This window comes from Scyliorhinus torazame, chromosome 1, assembly GCF_047496885.1.
Source record: "Scyliorhinus torazame isolate Kashiwa2021f chromosome 1, sScyTor2.1, whole genome shotgun sequence".
In the NCBI taxonomy this organism is placed as follows: Eukaryota; Metazoa; Chordata; class Chondrichthyes; order Carcharhiniformes; family Scyliorhinidae; genus Scyliorhinus; species Scyliorhinus torazame.
Window position 1 is genome coordinate 235281135 of NC_092707.1, and position 19932 is coordinate 235301066.

The 19932-nt window shown below is 44.4% G+C and overlaps 1 protein-coding gene across 1 annotated transcript in view; it reads right to left on the reverse strand.

The window, feature by feature from the left end:
• Positions 1 to 7211: 7211 nt before the first annotated feature.
• Positions 7212 to 19932, reverse strand: part of LOC140419584 (protein unc-93 homolog A-like) — a 177959-nt gene continuing 165238 nt past the window's right edge. The window contains exon 8 of the mRNA XM_072503511.1: positions 7212 to 11793. Coding sequence (XP_072359612.1) covers positions 11432 to 11793 — 362 coding nt within the window. The 3' untranslated portion in view covers positions 7212 to 11431. The remainder of the gene's footprint in view (positions 11794 to 19932) is intronic.

Here is a 19932-nt window from a genome sequence, read left to right on the forward strand (position 1 = left end):
AAGAACAGGTCCCGGAGCCGTCAGCCAAGGTGGAAGCGAGACCCCGGAAGTAGACTTCCTGCGGAAGACAAACAATCGGTTGTGAGGGATCTCATTCATGGCCGTGCAGAGGAGTGACCTAATGGAGTGTAGGGCATCGGGCAGGACCTCCTGCCAGCGGGTAGTTGGGAGACCTCTCGACCGTAGGGCCAGAAGGACAGCCTTCCACACTGTTGCATTCTCCCTCTCCACCTGCCCGTTTCCCCGTGGGTTGTAACTGGTCGTTCTGCTCGAGGCGATGCCTTTGCTGAGCAGATACTGACGCAGTTCATCGCTCATGAATGATGTACCCCGGTCACTGTGGATATAAGCAGGGAAACCGAACAGGGTGAAGATGCTGTGCAGTGCCTTAATCACCGTGGCTGAGGTCATGTCGGGGCAGGGAATGGCAAATGGGAAGCGGGAGAACTCATTGATAACGGTGACGAAATAGGCATTGCGGTTGGTGGACGGGAGGGGCCCCTTGAAGTCCACGCTCAGTCGCTCAAAGGGCCCCAAGGCCTTCACGAGCCGAGCCTTGTCTGGCCGATAGAAGTGCGGTTTGCACTCCGCACAGATCTGGCAGGCCCTGGTCATGGCCTTGACCTCCTTGGTTGAGTAAGGTAGGTTGCGGGACTTGATAAAGTGGACGAGCTGGGTAACCCCCGTGTGGCAGAGGTCATTGTGGATGGCTTGCAGGTGGTCCTCCTGCGCGTTGTCGCACGTGCCGCGGGACAGGGCATCTGGGGGCTCGTTGAGGTCCCCTGGACGATACCCGGTTGCACGTGTCGGGTCGAGAAGATGGCCGCCGACAAGATGGCCACTCCCATGATTCGCACGAGGCGGATGACGCATCAGAAAGGGGCATATCGGGTCGGTGCACAGCCGCATTGCGAGGCCTGCAGGCCTGAGAGCCTGGTTTTCGGGCCGGCTGTTCTTTGTTTTTCTGGCCCCTGGGCCTGGCCAGGCAGACCCTCGCAAAATGCCCCTCCTTCCCGCAGTCGCTGCAGATCGTGGGGCGGGCTGGGCAGCACGGGCGTGGTGCTGGCCCTGCCCGCAGAAGTAGCACGGTGTGTCCCTAGTATGAGCGCGTTGCCGCACAGCGCAGGCCCGTATCGTGGCTGAGTCTGAGGAAGTCCGAGAGGGGCTCACAGAGTCCGCGGGGTACGTACCCAAATTATGTCGGGCCACCTCCAGCGAGGAGGCGAGCATTAGCTTGTCCTGGAGGACTTTTGCCCCGTTTTCAAGTAGCCGCTGCCGGATGTAGGTCGAGCGGATGCTGGACGCGAACACGTCTCTGATGTGCAGATTCATATGGGTTTCCCCTGTCACATCCTGATGGTCACAGTCCCTGGCAAGTGCGGTGAGTTTTTCAACGAATTAATCGAGCGATTCCCCCGAGCGCTGCCGGCAGATAGAGAGCAGATGCCTGGCATGTACCTCGTTGATGGGTTTGACGAGCTTGTGGAGTAATTCGACCGCCTCGTCATAAGTAGTCGCCTTTTCAAGCGTGGCGGAGATTCTGTGACTCGTGGAGTAGGCGCAGCTTGCGTGGCCCCAGGATGGGGGTCTCTGAGGAGTCCAGATAGGCCTTGAAACATCGGAGCCAGTTGTCATGATATCCAGATCAGCATATCATGGTGCAATCACACACACACTGATGGACAGGCAGTTGGACCAACCAACACACACAACATCGCAGCCAATCACCAGTGAGAGCACACGCACTATAAAACAGGGAACACCACAGTTCCCGCTCATTCTACTAGGCGATAGCTCAGAGCACAGAGCTCACAGCATGCCACTCAGACATAGACCATGTGCTGAGTGCCTCACTAAGATAGTGATAGGGCTGGGTCCACAGGTTAGCTGGTAAAGCACATACCCAAGCCAGCAGTTAGTTGTAACCGTTGTTAAGACAATAAAACAGAGTTGTACCATCTACAACCGTGTTGGATCATTTGTGCATCCACACGGGAAACAAAGATCTCAACTGACGGCAGCAAGTCTGGCATTGGGGCGGTACTCCTGCAACGGGACGACACCTCATCATGGGCTCCGGTCGCCTATGCGTCGCGGGCCATGACCCCCACAGAACAGCGCTATGCGCAGATTGAGGAGGAGGGCCTAGGCCTGTTGACTAGCATCGACAAGTTCCACGACTATGTATATGGTCTTCCGCAATTCACCGTGGAGACCGACCATCACCCCTTGGTCGGCATCATTCAGAAGGACCTCAACGACATGACCCCTCACCTCCAGCGCATTCTGCTCAAGCTCCGGAGGTACGACTTCCAACTTGTCTACACTCCGGGGAATGATCTCATCATCGCAGATGCTCTGTCTAGAGCCGTCAACACACCGCCCGACTCGGAGGGGTTCGTTTGTCAGGTCGACGCACAGGTAGCCTTCACATCGGCCAATCTGCCGGCCACTGATGTAAAGTCTGGCCCACATTCGCCGTGAGACTGCGGCTGACCCCCTTCTACAACGTGTGATGCGCCACATGACGGACGGGTGGCTCAAGGGGCAGTGCCCACAATTTTACAACGTCCGGGACGACTTGGCCATCATTGATGGTGTCCTCTTGAAGTTGGACCGGATCGTGATCCCACACAGCATGCACCGGCTTGTCCTCGAACAACTGCACGAAGGCCATCTCGGAGTTGAAAAGTGCAGGCGGAGGGCCCGAGAGGCTGTGTACTGGCCGGGCATCAGCGATGACATCGCCAACGTGGTGCTCAATTGCCCCACCTGCCAAAGGTTTCAGCCGGCGCAACCCCCTGAGACCCTTCAGCCCCATCAGTTGGTCACGTCCCCCTGGGCGAAGGTGGGCGTGGACCTCATTCATGCGCTCGGCAGGGACTACATTATTCTTATTGACTACTTCTCAAGTTATCCGGAGGTCATACGCCTGCACGACACAACGTCATCAGCTGCCACCGGGGCATGCAAAGAAACCTTTGCTCGCCATGGAATTCCGCTCACCTTCATGTCTGACAATGGGCCTTGCTTTGCGAATCAAGAATGATCTTCCTTTGCCACTTCATACAACATCATGCAGGACACAGGCTTCAACTGCTGATGCTAAGGACAGGCCTTTAATTTTTAGAAGCTGCTGGCGTAGGCCACTGGAGGCAACGCCAAAAACGATCTGGTCCTGGATCATGGACTCTGAGGTGGTGTCGTAACCGCAGGACTGCGCGAGTATGCGGAGGTGTGTCAGGAAGGACTGAAAGAGCTCATCCTTACCTTGCAGGCGCTGCTGAAAGACATACCTCTCAAAGCTTTCATTGACCTCAACGTTGAAGTGCTTGTCGAGCTTGAGGAGGATCGTGTCATACTTAGATTTGTTCTCGCCTTCCGCGAACACCAAGGAGTTGTATACATCGATGGCGTGATGTCCTGCGGTAGTGAGGAGCATGGCAATCTTTGTTTCGTCCGAGGCACCCTGTTTTTCATTGGCTTGCATGAACAGTTCGAATCGCTGCTTGAAGAGCTTCCAATTTGTGCCCAGGTTCCTAGCGATTTGCAACGGCTGCGGTTTGTTGCGGGTGTCCATGGCTCAGGATGGCAGATTTGCCGGTAGGTATCGATTCACTCGCTGGTACCATGAGGTGTTGGGTGCTCTGAGGTACAGACGAACCAACACGGTTGTGATTGGTACAACGCAGTTTTATTCCAAGTAACTATTTACACATCTGACTTGGTACTCAGCATGTTGTGACTGTGTGAGTGTCTTGCTAATGAGGTCCTGGCCCTGTGCTGTCTCCAGATGGACTGGCCAGGAAGTGTCGTGTTTCTTGTCTTATACTATGTCTGCTCTTGTCTGTGATTGGCTGTCGTGTTATGTGTGCTAATTGGTCTGTTGGTCTGTCTATCATTATGTATGTGTTATGATGTATGTTTGAATATCATGACACCTTGCATCCCCAGTCGAATGGTAAGGCGGAAAAGGGCGTCCACATTGTGAAGCGGCTCCTCTGCAAGGCTGCTGATGCCGGATCTGACTTCTGTTTATCCCTGCTGGCCTATCGCATTGGCCCCACTGTCCACGGGCCTCTTGCCAGCTCAGCTGTTGATGGGTCGCACCCTCAGGACCACTGTGCCGTCCATTCATGTTCCTGACCTCGACCATGCTCCAGTATTGCGAAGGATGCAACAACAGCGTGCTCAGCAGAAGGTGGCACATGACGCTTGGGCGACTGATCTTCCTGCCCTGGCGCCTGGAGACAATCTCCGCATACACCTACCAGAGGGTGGCTGGTCGGCAACCGCCGAGTTTCTCCGCCACGTGGCTCCCCGCTCATTCCTGTTCGTATGCCTGATGGCTCTATTCGCCGCCGTAATCGGCGGGCCCTTCGTTTGGTTCCGCGCTCGCTACGAGATCATGCACCGGTGCCACGCCCTCCTGTTGTCCCTGATGTCGACTTTGTTGAGCTTCCTGCCACTCTGCCTCTTCCTCACTCGCACGTGGCCAGGCCCATTCCTCAGCCGGTGGATCCTGACCCACCCTTGAGGCGGTCAACCCGAATTCGTCGCCCACCTGAGAGACTTGACTTATGAGCCTGTTAGCACATTGGACTCACTAAATTGTTTTACAGTGCTGTTCACGAGTTTTTTATCTTGTCGTTCATTGTTCCAGAGTTTTTTCTCGTCGTTTGTTGATTGCATTTGTTCTGTTATTGGTACAACCTCGTTGTTCTGTTGCACCTGACACCTTCCTCTGTATATAGTTTAGCCTCATGTACATACTCAGATGCACTCAGTACACATTTCTATTTATTATCATGTAGGCAAATGACCTTTGTGAAAGGGGGGGGGATGTCATGATATCCAGATCAGCATATCATGGTGCAATCTCACACACACTGATGGACAGGCAGTTGGACCAACCAGCACACACATAACATCGCAGCCAATCACCAGTGAGAGCACACGCACTATAAAACAGGGAACACCACAGTTCCTGCTCATTCTACTAGGCGATAGCACAGAGCTCACAGCACGCCACTCAGACATAGACCATGTGCTGAGTGCCGCACTAAGATAGTGATAGGGCTGGGTCCACAGGTTAGCTGGTAAAGCACGTACCCAAGCCAGTAGTTAGTTGTTACCGTTGATTAGACAATAAAACAGAGTTGTACCATCTACAGCCGTGTTGGATCATTTGTGCATCAGAACACTCAACACGACACCAGTATTTAAAATGTTCTTTTGCCTCCGGTGTCCGTGCTTCCAGGTTGAGCTTCTCTGGTTTTAGGCCTGCGTCCATCCTGATGTAGTTTAGCTTATTAATTTGTTGTACCCTCAATAACGACGCTTAGAGAGTAAAACGGTAAAGAAGGCTTTAATAAGCTAAGAACTGGTGCCGAGACGGGTGCTAACTGGGTGCCGCCCACAAGGCGGCCCCTTATATACGGCTCACAGGTGGGCGGAGCCGGAGGCAGAGTCCCCCAGGGTTCCAAGCCCGGTCTTGAAGGGGACATCACCTTACATGATAAGGGTACAGTAGTACAGTAACCGTTCATCACACCCGGATTGATTGCCTGGGAGCGAAGATGGCTCCTCACCTCCTCGGGTCCCCGCAGCTGTCAATCTGCCAGCTTCACATTTTTAAAAAGGTGTGGCCACTTGCTGAGAGGCCGTTAGATCACGGGAGGCCATTAGATAGGGGGGGGGGTTCCTGTTAATTGTATGGAGATTGGCCTTAAGAGGGGATTATTGGTTTCTCACCACGCCAAGGTGGGATCCTGATTTTGCCAACAGGAGCGGGCCGGTTAGATCGCAATCCGATCGGCGCCTGCCACGTTTCTCGATTTTGGCCTCTCCCCCAATCTAATGGCCACATCGTGCTCTCGCTCAAGTGCAATGCGACCATTAAATCGCATCCATTGTGATTTTTATAAAGATTCTGAACCATCTGGTTAAGAATAACAGAAGTTCCTACCGAGATGGCAACCGTTTATATTATATTTCAAGGAATTGGTCACAGTTAGCTGCTAGAGTTGGGTAGGGGGCGGGGCAGGGTTGGGAGCAAATGGGGGGGGTTGTTTCGAGAGCGGGGAGGGGAGAGTTGCATAGATTAGATTATTGTGTTCTTTTTTAGTTCTTGTGTTCTGTTTTTGTTTTGGTGTTCTGTTGTTTGTATTTTTGTATAAAATTACAAAAGTTTAATAAAATTACTTTAAAAAAAGAATAACAGAAATTCTGTTAGTTGGAAACGCTAGATACATATATGAACCACATAAATCATTGCTGAAAAGTTTAATTAATTTGGGAAAAAAAAACAAATTAAAGTCAGACTTGCATTTAACTCTTTCACAGCCTAGGGACATCTCAAAGTGCATTACAGGTCAGGAAGTACTTTTTGAAGTGTAATCATTGTTGGTAATGTAACAAACACAAGTTGGGTAGTGCTGCCACAAACAGCAAAGTGACAATGATCAGATAATGATTTGGTGATGTTGATTTAAGTGAGAAATATTGTCCAGAGTACCAAGGATAGCTGCCCAGTCATTTTTTGAGATGGTGCAATGCGAGTTTATACATCACCTGAGACGTCAAGCTGGCCTTGGCACCTCCAACTGTGCAGCATCCACTCAGTACTGCATGGCAGTGTCAAAATGGATTTTATGCTCACGTCTATTGACATGGGGCTGGAACTCCACAGGTTTCTTGCTCCACGACTAGCATGCTATCAACTATGCTTCAAATATTATATTTTTGTTGGCCAGTAATTGTCTGTGGGTCCCTCCCATAAATCGATAAATCTGTGTACCCTAACCTGCCTAATTTCCAATAAGAACAACATTGGATTTGGAGTACTCTAAATTATCAAATGGCAGAACTTCTTTCTGTTCATGGACATCACATTGGAACTCATTTCTCCAATTCGGAGTAACAAGCCATGTTGTAGTGCTGGAAACAGAAAGTCCATCCTTAGTTTTCCCAAATATTTCCTCTACAAATCCGATTTTGAAGCAGTTAGAAAGTTTACCATGATGACTTTCAGGCATTTTCACTTTTCCTTTTCAAGGCTTTAGAAATGAAACTCCTGTGTGTGCCGTAATCATCCAGAATGGCATGAATCTCAACATAAAATGTATAGCTGCATAGAGAATCAGGCGTAATTCACTCAATTCAAGAACATCCAGAGTGTTCAAAATAAAATTCAACCAAAAGCTCAGAAGTTTTGGAATATTGCATTTATTATTAAAAACACTGCTGCCTATGTAATCATTTCTGACCTTGTCAGCATTAACTCCTTACATAACTGTAAAGTGCTGGAAGCTAAAGATGGAGTTCAACCATAAAAACGGAAACCCCTTTAGCCTCTGAAATTGAAAGTGTGTTTGCCCACTTTTACCAAACTTCTGTGACTGTTCTTTAATCAAATGCTCCACTTTTACATAAATTTCAATCCAGCGAGAACTACATTGTAGTTCACTCACCCACCCACTGATGAACTCTGTCTTGAGTTTAAAATCCTCATCCATACCTTCAAATCATTACTTTCCTACATCTGCATCCTTCTTCAATCCTATGAGCTGTGCACCCACCAATGTATGATCTGTGGTAGAGTCTTCAGCCATTTTTCAGTCATCGTCTAGAAGCTAAACGCAGCCTTGTTGCATTTTTCCCAGCCTCAAAGGTTTCTATAAAAATACCCCTCCAATTTTGTTTTGGTCATCTTTCCCTTCTCCTGTTGATTATTATTGAAGAATCTAAAAATGTGCATATCTGTAATGATGTGAAACATACACCTTGATCTTCTTGCTTGACTTATAACCAAATATTACCAGCAAATTTCCTATCTCACTCACAGGACACTTATTTCAGGAGAAATTTATTTCAGGCTACATGCATTGCAAAAACATTGAGCATATTAATAGGAATTTGTAGACTAACCTCCAAGACAAAAATATTAATGTATACTAGGATATTCAACAAATTGTGAAACACAGATTTATGGATCAGAAATAGGACAGGAGTAGTCACCTTGTTGGGGGTTTTCTAAAGGCCCCCCAATAGTAGCGGAGATGTGGAGGAACAGATTGGGAAACAGATTTTGGAAAGGTGCAGAAGTCACAGGGTAGTAATCATGGGTGACTTCACCTTCCCAAACATTGAGTGGAAACTCTTTAGATCAAATAGTTTGGATGGGGTGGTGTTTGTACAGTGTGTCCAGAAAGCTTTTCTAACACAGTATGTAGATTGTCCGACCAGAGGGGAGGCCATATTGGATTTGGTACTTGGTAATGAACCAGGGCAAGTGATAGATTTGTTAGTGGGGGAGCATTTTGGAGATAGTGACCACAATTCTGTGACTTTCACTTTAGTAATGGAGAGGGATAGGTGCGTGCAACAGGGCAAGGTTTACAATTGGGGGAAGGGTAAATACGATGTTGTCAGACAAGAATTGAAGTGCAAAGGTTGGGAACATAGGCTGTCAGGGAAGGACACAAGTGAAATGTGGAACTTGTTCAAGGAACAGGTACTACGTGTCCTTGATATGTATATCCCTGTCAGGCAGGGAAGAGATGATCGAATGAGGGAACCATGGTTGACAAGAGAGGTTGAATGTCTTGTTAAGAGGAAGAACGAGACTTATGTAAGGCTGAGGAAACAAGGTTCAGAAAGGGCGCTGGAGGGATACAAGATAGCCAGGAGGGAACTGAAGAAAGGGATTAGGAGAGCTAAGAGAGGGCATGAACAATCTTTGGCGGGTAGGATCAAGGAAAACCCCAAGGCCTTTTACAAATCTGTGAGAAATATGAGAATGACTAGAGTGAGGGTAGGTCCGATCAAGGATAGTAGCGGGAGATTGTGTATTGAGTCTGAAGAGATAGGAGAGGTCTTGAACGAGTATTTTTCTTCAGTATTTACAAATGAGAGGGGCCATATTGTTGGAGAGGACAGTGTGAAACAGACTGGTAAGCTCGAGGAAATACTTGTTAGGAAGGAAGATGTGTTGGGCATTTTGAAAAACTTGAGGATAGACGAGTCCCCCAGGCCTGACGGGATATATCCAAGGATTCTATGGGAAGCAAGAGATGAAATTATAGAGCCGTTGGCAATGATCTTTTCGTCCTCACTGTCAACAGGAGTGGTACCAGGGGATTGGAGAGTGGCGAATGTCGTGCCCCTGTTCAAAAAAGGGAATAGGGATAACCCTGGGAATTACAGGCCAGTTAGTCTTACTTCGGTGGTAGGCAAAGTAATGGAAAGGGTACTAAGGGATAGGATTTCTGAGCATCTGGAAAGACACTGCTTGATTAGGGATAGTCAGCACGGATTTGTGAGGAGTAGGTCTTGCCTTACAAGTCTCATTGAATTCTTTGAGGAGGTGACCAAGCATGTGGATGAAGGTAAAGCAGTGGATGTAGTGTACATGAATTTTAGTAAGGCATTTGATAAGGTTCCCCATGGTAGGCTTATGCAGAAAGTAAGGAGGCATGGGATAGTGGGAAATTTGGCCAGTTGGATAACGAACTGGCTAACCGATAGAAGTCAGAGAGTAGTGGTGGATGGCAAATATTCAGCCTGGATCCCAGTTACCAGTGGCGTACCGCAGGGATCAGTTCTGGGTCCTCTGCTGTTTGTGATTTTCATTAATGACTTGGATGAGGGAGTTGAAGGGTGGGTCAGTAAATTTGCAGACGATACGAAGATTGGTGGAGTTGTGGATAGTGAGGAGGGCTGTTGTCGGCTGCAAAGAGACATAGATAGGATGCAGAGCTGGGCTGAGAAGTGGCAGATGGAGTTTAACCCTGAAAAGTGTGAGGTTGTCCATTTTGGAAGGACAAATATGAATGCAGAATACAGGGTTAACGGTAGAGTTCTTGGCAATGTGGAGGAGCAGAGAGATCTTGGGGTCTATATTCATACATCTTTGAAAGTTGCCACTCAAGTGGATAGAGCTGTGAAGAAGGCCTATGGTGTGCTCGCGTTCATTAACAGAGGGATTGAATTTAAGAGCCGTGAGGTGATGATGCAGCTGTACAAAACCTTGGTAAGGCCACATTTGGAGTACTGTGTACAGTTCTGGTCACCTCATTTTAGGAAGGATGTGGAAGCTTTGGAAAAAGTGCAAAGAAGATTTACCAGGATGTTTCCTGGAATGGAGAGTAGGTCTTACGAGGAAAGGTTGAGAGTGCGAGGCCTTTTCTCATTAGAACGGAGAAGGATGAGGTTTATAAGATGATCAGGGGAAAACATAGAGTAGACAGAGACATTTTCCCCAGGTCGAACAAACCATTACAAGGGGACATAAATGTAAGGTGAATGGTGGACGATATAGGGGGGATGTCAGAGGTAGGTTCTTTACCCAGAGAGTAGTGGGGGCATGGAATGCACTACCTGTGGAAGTAGTTGAGTCGGAAACATTAGGGACCTTCAAGCGGCTCCTGGATAGGTACATGGATCACGGTAGAATGATATAGTGTAGATTAATTTGTTCTTAAGGGCAGCACGGTAGCATTGTGGATAGGACAATTGCTTCACAGCTCCAGGGTCCCAGGTTCGATTCCGGCTTGGGTCACTGTCTGTGCGGAGTCTGCACATCCTCCCCGTGTCTGCGTGGGTTTCCTCCGGGTGCTCCGGTTTCCTCCCACAGTCCAAAGATGTGCAGGTTAGGTGGATTGGCCATGCTAAATTGCCCTTAGTGTCCAAAATTGCCCTTAGTGTTGGGTGGGGTTGCTGGGTTATGGGGATAGGGTGGAAGTGCTCTTTCCAAGAGCCGGTGCAGACTCGATGGGTCGAATGGCCTCCTTCTGCACTGTAAATTCTATGATAATCTATGATTAATCTAGGACAAAGGTTCGGCACAACATCGTGGGCCGAAGGGCCTGTTCTGTGCTGTAGTTTTCTATGTTCTATGTTTTAAAAGTAGCATATTTTTAAAAACTCTGCACGGGGCGTTGCAATATAAGCTTCTGCAAAATCTTCTCGGACTCTTGTGTTAAAGAGTTTGGACATTTTCTTCAACACATTTACTTGTGTTCCTGATTAGATAGGAGTTTTTATAAACAGATTAAATACCCTGCAAAGTAAAATCTGTATTCTTGAACATACACTGAAATATCGGGCAAATCTTTATAGCCACTCCCACCAGCAGGACCTTCCACCCCTGCCAAAGTCAATGGACCTTTGAACAAATCGCCACATTTTGCATTCCTGTCAAAATGGGGGCATAACATTTCATCCATAATGTTACAGTTCAAATACATTATACAGTTCAATTAAAGATAGAATATTGTCTTTGTAAAGTTCATATTGTCTTTAGAAAATTATATTTTAATTTTAAATTAAATATAAAAACAGTACGTTTAGACGTGGATAGTTGATCTTTTGAAGAAATAGATGCTGTCATTTGCTGAGGCGTCTGTAGAAATCAGTGAAAATGCTGATTTTATAACTTTGTCTCAGAGCGTTTGGTATTATTTTCATCAATGGATTTTACATCAGTGGTTTCTGTTTCCTCTTTCAATTCCTTTTCCACTTGCTCTGGCTTTTTAGCTCTTAGGTGCACGCCGCGTAATATTTGTGAAATAGTATGAGGCTCTCCATTTCTGCATCGAACATATTCAGTATATTCCACAATTCCGTACAAAGCCATGCCCAGTATGAGGACTATCACCAAGATAATCAACTTGACTTTTATGCACAGAAAGTTTGCATAGGCAAATGCTGTAACAAACCCCACAGATTCCCACAGCCGGTAGTTGGCAAATGCTGCTTCTTTGTTCTCCAGAAACAGAACTCCATAAAGGGCTTGAATGAGAAAGGACAATTATTAAGTCAAATATATGCCTTTGTACTGTCCGAAATATTTTCAAGTTCGTCTTATTTTCAAATTCAAAACCAACAAGCAATGTTAAAGCTCTGGGCAGAGCAATTTTTGGAGGTAAAAATAAACGGAATGAGCCAGGAAGAGCCAGTGAGTGTTGTTACAAAGGTATTAATTAGTGATTAGGTGACATTGGAAAATTAGAAAGAATTCAAAGCTAAATCTGAATGCATGAATCATTCATAATAAATTAAATTGGTTAGCACTGTGAGGGTGAGCAGCCAGCAGTGATGGCCTGTATCGATGGATGCCAACAACATAAACAGGAAGAGGGATGTGGTCCTGCAGACAGAGTTTAGGGAGCCCGGAAGGAAATCAACCACAAAAGGTCAAACAATTTCTCCTGGTACCAGCAAGAGAATTAGGAGGATAGGGCAGACAAATCCAAGGCTAGAGAGATGGTACAGGAGGGAAGACTTTAGATTCCTGGAATATTTGGACCAATTCTGACCAATTGACTGTACTGGTCAGATGGATTCAAGTTGTTTACAGGCCCCCAATCAGTAATTGCAGTGTAAGGCAGAGTATCAATCAGAATATTGAGGCACATATTATAAGGGTAATACAATAATTACGGAGGACTTTATTCTTCATATATCAAATCAAATTTGCAGTAATCATGTAGAGGATGAGTCCATGGAAAGTAGACATGATAGTTTTATATGTTGATACGTCAAGAAGCCAACTAGGGAACAGACTATTTTGGATCTAGTATTGTGCCATGAAAAAGTGTTAAATGTAACCTCATAGTAAAGGGGCTTTGAGGGAAGAGCAATCATAATGTGTAATGATTTTATATTGAGTCTGAAAATAATATAGTTAAGTCTGAAACAATGGTCTTAAATCTAAACAAAGCAAACTAAATAGGTATGAGGGACAAAGTGGCTCAGGTAGATTGGGAAACCATACTAAAAGATGCAAAGGCGAGCATTTGAAGAATTAGTACATAACTTGCGACAATATACATTATTTAAGGCGCAAAGGCCCTACACAGAAAGCATTCCAACTATGACTAGGAGGAGTTAAAAGTATTGGATCGAAGAAGGAAGCTTACATAATTTTATCAAAAATAGTAAGCCTGAAGATTGAGACATTTTAGAATTTAGCAAAGGAGGACCAAGAAATTTATAAGGAAAGAGAAAAGGGAATATGAGAGCAGATAAGCAAGAGGCATAAAAATAGATTGTAAATGTTTCAATGGGCAAGCAAACAGGAAAATTACTGAATGTGGGCTCATCAGAGACAAAGACAGGGCAAATTATAAAGGAAAATAGAAAGAGACAGAAAACATAAAACATTCTGGAAATAACGAAGAACCAAGGATCTAGCAAGGATAACAATTAAATCAGTGTAAATAAAGAAATGGAACTGTACAAATTAATGGGACTAGGTGGCGACAAATCCCTTGAACTGATGACGTGTATCGGAGCTACCTGCAGAGATAATGGATGCATTAGGTTTGACCTTGAATTCCTTAGATTAGAAAATAATATAGATTGAGATTTGTTAATGCACAACCAACAGAGTCGGAATAAATGGGACATGTTTGGGTTGACAGGTTGAACCTGCTGTGCACCACAAGGAATAGGATTATGGGTGATATAGTGATCTCTGTATGTCATAATACATGATCAGACTATGTAAAGCTAGTACAGGCAATTGAACACTAGATGGCCACACTATCAGGACCTATATGAATATTTTCCCTCTCTTTCTTACAGGAGTATGTATCAGAATTGCAGAGAGAACAGAAGTAGGAAAGCTAGAGAGAAGAAGTTATTAGTTATCAGAGTATTGTATCATATAATTTAATTAGTTAATTCTATAGTTGGTTGTTTGTTTTACTAGTTCAGTATTAAGTAAAAAGAACTCATAAGATTATTTTATATTACTCAATAAATTACTTTATCATCACTGGAAGACTACGTCTATATTTCAACAACTCGGCAAGACAAAAAGAGTAATAAATATATTGCACATCATAATATAACATGGTACCAGGTTAGATTAGGCTTTTAAGAAAGACTAGTAAAAAAAATTCAAACAAAAATGACAAAATTCGGAATCGACTTCGACTGGTGAAGTCATCGCTACAACGGAATCCTCGACTACAAAGAGATTTTCGATGGATCAAGTGCAAGCTACCAGACATCTAAAGACAACTGGTAATCTTAGTCTTAATTGGAGGTTGTTTAAGCAACAATTCCAGCTTTATCTGGAAGCTGGTGTTTTAAACACTGCTTCTGAAGCAAGACAAATCGCTTTGCACCTGTCCCTAGCAGACAGCAAGCAATTGAAATCTACAATTCGTTTATTTTTGCTGCAGGCGAAGATAAATCAAAGTTTGAACATATAATCGTGAAATTCGATGACCATTGCAGAATGCAAACTAATGAAATTTTAGAGCGTTTTAGATTTCATAAGTGAGTGCAAAAAGTTGGCGAATCAGTGAATAACTTCATTACTGATCTCAAACTCCTAGCTCAGACCTGTAATTATGCTAATCTTCTAGTGAGAGAGCAGATTGTTTATGGAATAACTGATGAATCTGTAAGAGAAGCTTTAATTCGTCAAAATGATCTAACATTGAAAATTGCTATTGAGAAATGCATCTCCAGTGAACGAACTAAAAGTCAATACTCAGAGTTTTATCCGAAAAAAAAAGGTATGAAAGTCTACCACAAGGCTGAGAAAATAAAAATGGTGTCGCAGGCAGCACAGAAGCACGTTCGGAATGGCAGCTACCCAGCGCATGCATTTTCCAACTCAGGACATGCGCACTTCACACAGAAATGCGAGACTCTACAAAAGGGGTCTGCGCATGCACGAATGTCACTAATACGTCATGGCAAAAACGTGATGACGTGCCATAGATGTGGCTACGCCCACTCAAAGGGAAACTGTCCTGCTTTTGGAAAACGCTGTTTGAGATGTTCCAAGATGAATCATTATGCTTCTCAGTGCCAGTCTTCAGCAAGTTATCTCCCTCCTACACACAAAAAGCATTACAACATGAGAGCTGTTGACAAAGATGAACAAATTAACACGCAACAAAATTTTTCCCAAGATGATGACATTTTCTCTTTAGAAAATACCTTCTTTATTGGAGTGGTTGAAGCATCAATGAAGGCAGATCTTCAAGCAAGCAAGACTTTAAGCAAGACTTCAAGCAACAAAAAAAGCTTTTCACGCAAATTAAAAGAATCTTCAAGCAACAAAAGATCAACAAGTCAACGTCATCAGCAACAAATGGATGACTATTGTATTTATCAATGATATACCAATATCATTCAAATTAGATACAGGCGCTTCAGCGAATCTTCTCAACTCCAAGGACTTGTCTACTATTAAAGGTGACTATGATATAGTACCTGCAGAATGTTCATCAAAAGATTATAATGGCAATCAAATTTTTTCACATGGCTTGTGTTATTTAAATGCCACGTAAAGGGACATCAGTGGATGACAACTGTTCTTCACTGTTGGGTGCTCAATCTTGTAAAGACTTGCACCTTATTCAGAGAATTTTCCTCAGTACTTTTGAATCAGCTATAATTAAAGAAGACATCCAGCAACTTTTAAATGAATACGCTGATGTTTTACATGGCATGGGCTCACTGCCATATCAATACAAGTTACTTCTCAAAAAAGATGCCATGCCAGTGAAACCTCCACCGAGATGAGTACCAGCACCTTTCAGAGAAAGATTGAAAGCTGAACTAACAAGATTACAATCGCAAGGAATCATATCAAAGGTAACACACGACTGATTGGGTGAGCACCCTAGTGTAAAACAACCATGGGGTGACATTAGGATATGCGTGGATCCTAAAGATCTCAACAGGAATATTCAACGAGAGCACTACCCAATGCCTAAAAGAGAGGAAATCACCTCAGAAATGGCCAATGCCAGAATTTTCACCAAATTAGATGCCTCACAAGGTTTTTGGCAGATGCAGCTTTATGACTCCAGCAAACTCCTCTGCACTTCAACACACCTTTCAGGAGGGTTTTCTCACACAATATGTGGATAGACCGACAAGAGGCGGGGCCATATTGGATTTGGTACTGGGTAATGAACCAGGCCAAGTGTTAGATTTGGTTGTGGGAGAGCACTTTGGAGATAGTGACCACAATCCACAATTCGGTGACTTTCACTATAGCAATGGAGAGGGATAGGAACATACGGCCGGGCATGATTTATAACTGGGGGAAGAGTAATTGCAATGCGATCAGGCAATAATTGGGGAACATAAGATGGAAACAGGAACTGTCAGGGACAGGCACAATTGAGATGTTGAGCTTGTTCAAGGAGCAAATACTGCGTGTCTTTGATATGTATGTCCCTGTCAGGCAAGGAGGAAATGGTCGAGTGAGGGAACCATAGTTTACAAACGAGGTTGAATGTCTTGTCAAGAGGAAGAAGACGGCTTATGTGAGGATGAGTAAACAAGGTTCAGTTAGGGCACTTGAGGGATACAAGATAGCTAGGAAGGAGCTCAACAAAGGGCTTAGGAAAGCTAGGAGGGGGCATGAGAAGTCCTTGGCGGGTAGGATCAAGGAAAACCCCAAAGCTTTTTACACTTATGTGAGGACTAAAAGAATGACCAAGGTGAAGTTAGTGCCGGTCAAGGACAGTAGTGGGAACGTGTGTGTGGAGTCTGAAGATATAGGAGAGGCCCGAAATGAATACTTTTCTTCAGTGTTCACAAAGGCGGGGCCATGTTGTTGAGGAGGATAGTGCGATACAGGCTGGTTGGCTGAAGGAGGTAGATATTCGGAAGGAAGATGTGTTAGAAATTTTGAGAAGCCTGAGGATAGATAAGTCCAGTGGGCCTGATGGGATATATCCTAGGATTCTTTAGGATGCGAGGGATGAGATTGCAGCGCCTTTGGCTTTGAGCTTTATGTCCTCACTGTCTACAGGAATAGTACCAGAAGACTAGAGAGAGGCGAATGTTGTCCCCTTGCTCAAGAAAAGGAATAGGTATAACCCTGGGAATTATAGGCCGATTAGTCTCACTTCAGTCATCAGTAAATTATTGGAAAGGGTCCTGAGGGATAGGATTTATGATCATTTGGAAAGATACAGCTTAATCCAGGATAGTCAGCACGGATTTGTGAGGGGTAAGTCTTGCCTCACAAGTTTGATTGTATTCTTTAAGGAGGTAACTAAGTACAAAGATGAAGGTAGAGCAGTTGATATCGTATACATGGATTTTAGTAAGGCGTTTGATAAGGTGCCCCATGGTCGGCTCATGCAGAAAGTAAGGAGGCATGGCATAGAGGGAAATTTGGCCAATTGGATCAGTAACTGGCTATAAATTTTCATCCTGGAGCCCAGTCACCAGCGGTGTACCACAGGGGTCAGTGCTGGGTCCTCTGCTATTTGTGATTTTTATCAATGACTTGGATGATGGAGTTGAAGGTTGGGTTAGTAAATTTGCTGATGACACCAAGATTGGTGGAGTAGTGGATAATGTGGAGGGCTGTTGTAGGCTGCAAAGAGACATTGATAGGATGCAGAGCTGGGCTGAAAAGTGACAGATGGAGTTTAACCCTGATAAGTGAGGTGATTCATTTTGGTAGGTTATTTGAATGTGGATTACATGGTTAATGGCAGGGTTATGAAGAATGTGGAGGAGCAGAGCGATCTCGGAGTTCATGTCCATAGATCTCTGAAAGTTGCCACCCAAGTGGATAGAGCCGTGAAGAAAGCCTATAGCATTTATTAACGTGGGATTGAGTTTAAGAGCCGTGAGGTTATGCTGCAACTGTACAAGACCCTGGTTAGACCACATTTGGAGTATTGTGTGCAGTTCTGGTCACCTCATTATAGGAAGGATGTGGAAGCATTGGAAAGGGTGCAAAGGAGATTTACCAGGATGCTGCCTGGATTGTTGAGTGGGTCTTATGAGGAAAGGTTGAGGGAGCTAGGGCTTTTCTCATTGGAGCGAAGGAGGATGAGAGGTGACTTAATTGAGGTGTGTAAGTTGATGAGAGGGATAGATAGAGTGGATGTTAAGCAACTTTTTCCTCGGGTAGATGTAGCTGTTACAAGGGGGCATAACTATAAGGTTCATGGTGGAAGATATAGGAGGGATGTCAGAGGTAGGTTCTTTACTCAGAGAGTGGTTGGGGCATGGAACGCACTCCCAGTTATGGTAGTGGAGTCGGACACTTTAGGAACTTTCAAGCGGTTATTGGATAAGCATATGGAGTGCACTAGAATGATTGGGAGTAGGTTGATTTGATCTTAGTCTCAGACTAGTTCAGCACAACATCCTGGGCTGAAGGGCCTGTACTGTGCTGTACAGTTCTATGTTCTATGTTAAGTATTGTTTCAATAGAATGCCCTTTGGAATTATTTCTGCATCAGAAATATTTCATTGTATAATGGGAAAAATGACAGAGAACATTGAAGGTGTTCGTGTTTATATTGATGACATAATTATCTGGTCTACGACAGCAGACGAATACATGATACGACTCAGAGACGTGTTTAAGAGAATACACAAGTATGGTTTCAAGTTGAACCAAGCTAAATGTATGTTTGCCGCCTCATCACTGAAATTTCTAGGTGACAACATTACAACTAATGGTATCAAGCCGGGCGAAGACAAAATACAAGCCATCAAAACAATGCAGAAACCGAAAGACAAAAAAACTGTCTTACGCTTTCATGGATTTGTGAATTTTCCAGGAAAATCCATGTCGAATCTTTCCAGCAGAACAACTGCATTACGTCAGCTAATCAGAAAAAAAATTCTGATTTCAACTGGGCTCAAAGTCACACTGAAGAATGGTTAGATCTGAAACAACAGTTGATCCAGGCTCCAAGCTTGATATTTTTTGACCCGACTAAGGCCACGGAAATGTTGACTGATGCTAGCCAGAATGACATAGATGCAGTTCTGTTACAACAAGACCATTTCAATAATTGGGTTTCCATCGCCTACACATCCAGATCAATGACATCAACTGAGTGCAGGTACCCCAGATTGAAAAGGAGTGTCTTGGACTTGTGACTGGAATTACGAAGTTCCACAATTGTGTATATGGCTCACCAAGATTTACTGTAGAGACAGACCATCGTCCACTTGTCAACATTATCGACAAGAATCTTAATGATATGACACCTAGACTACAACGACTTATGATGAAATTGCACAAATATGATTTTAATCCAATCTACACTCCAGGTAAAGAGTTAGTCATAGCTGACACTCTGTCCAGATATCATTCAAGAAGAATCAAACAATCACATTGATGCTCATCTACAACTTTTCAGAGAGTTACTTCCTGCGTCCGATCACAATCTTCAACAAATACGTGAGGAGACACAGAAAGATGCCACTTTGACCAGAGTAATCCATTACTTGCAGAATGGATGGCCAAATGGTCATTGTCCACAATACCAGAGCATACAGTCTGAACTGACTATCCTAGATGGTATTTTGCTGAGTCATTCCAGACAGCATGAAGTCAGAAATGCTTACTAGACTTTACGAAGGTCATTTAGGCATAGAGAAATGTAAACGCCGAGCCAGACAATCGATATATTGGCCAGATATTAATCAAGATATCTCAGACATGATCTTACGTTCAACTTGTCAAAAACACCAAAGTCAACAGTGCAAAGAAACATTGTAACAGCATGACATCGTTATGTCACCATAGGTGAAAGTAGGTATCGATGTCTTTCATTCATTTGGCAAAGATTACATTTTAGTCATTGACTATTATTCAAATTAATTAAGAATTCTCCACAATTTACAATTTTGACCACATCACCTCAAGCTTTCACTTCCCGCAGTCTAACGGAAAGGTTGAGAAAAGCATCTATATATATAACAGTTACTTAGTAAATCAAGAGATTCACAGTCTGATTTTTATTTAGCATTACTTACTTATCGATCATCACCTTTAGCATCAGGATTATCTCCAGCTCAGATGTTATTTAACAGGAACATCAGAATAATTCTACCTCAGCTATATATTCCTGATCCTGATCAACATGATGCTGTGAAGAAACTTCATCAACAGAGAATGAAACAGAAACA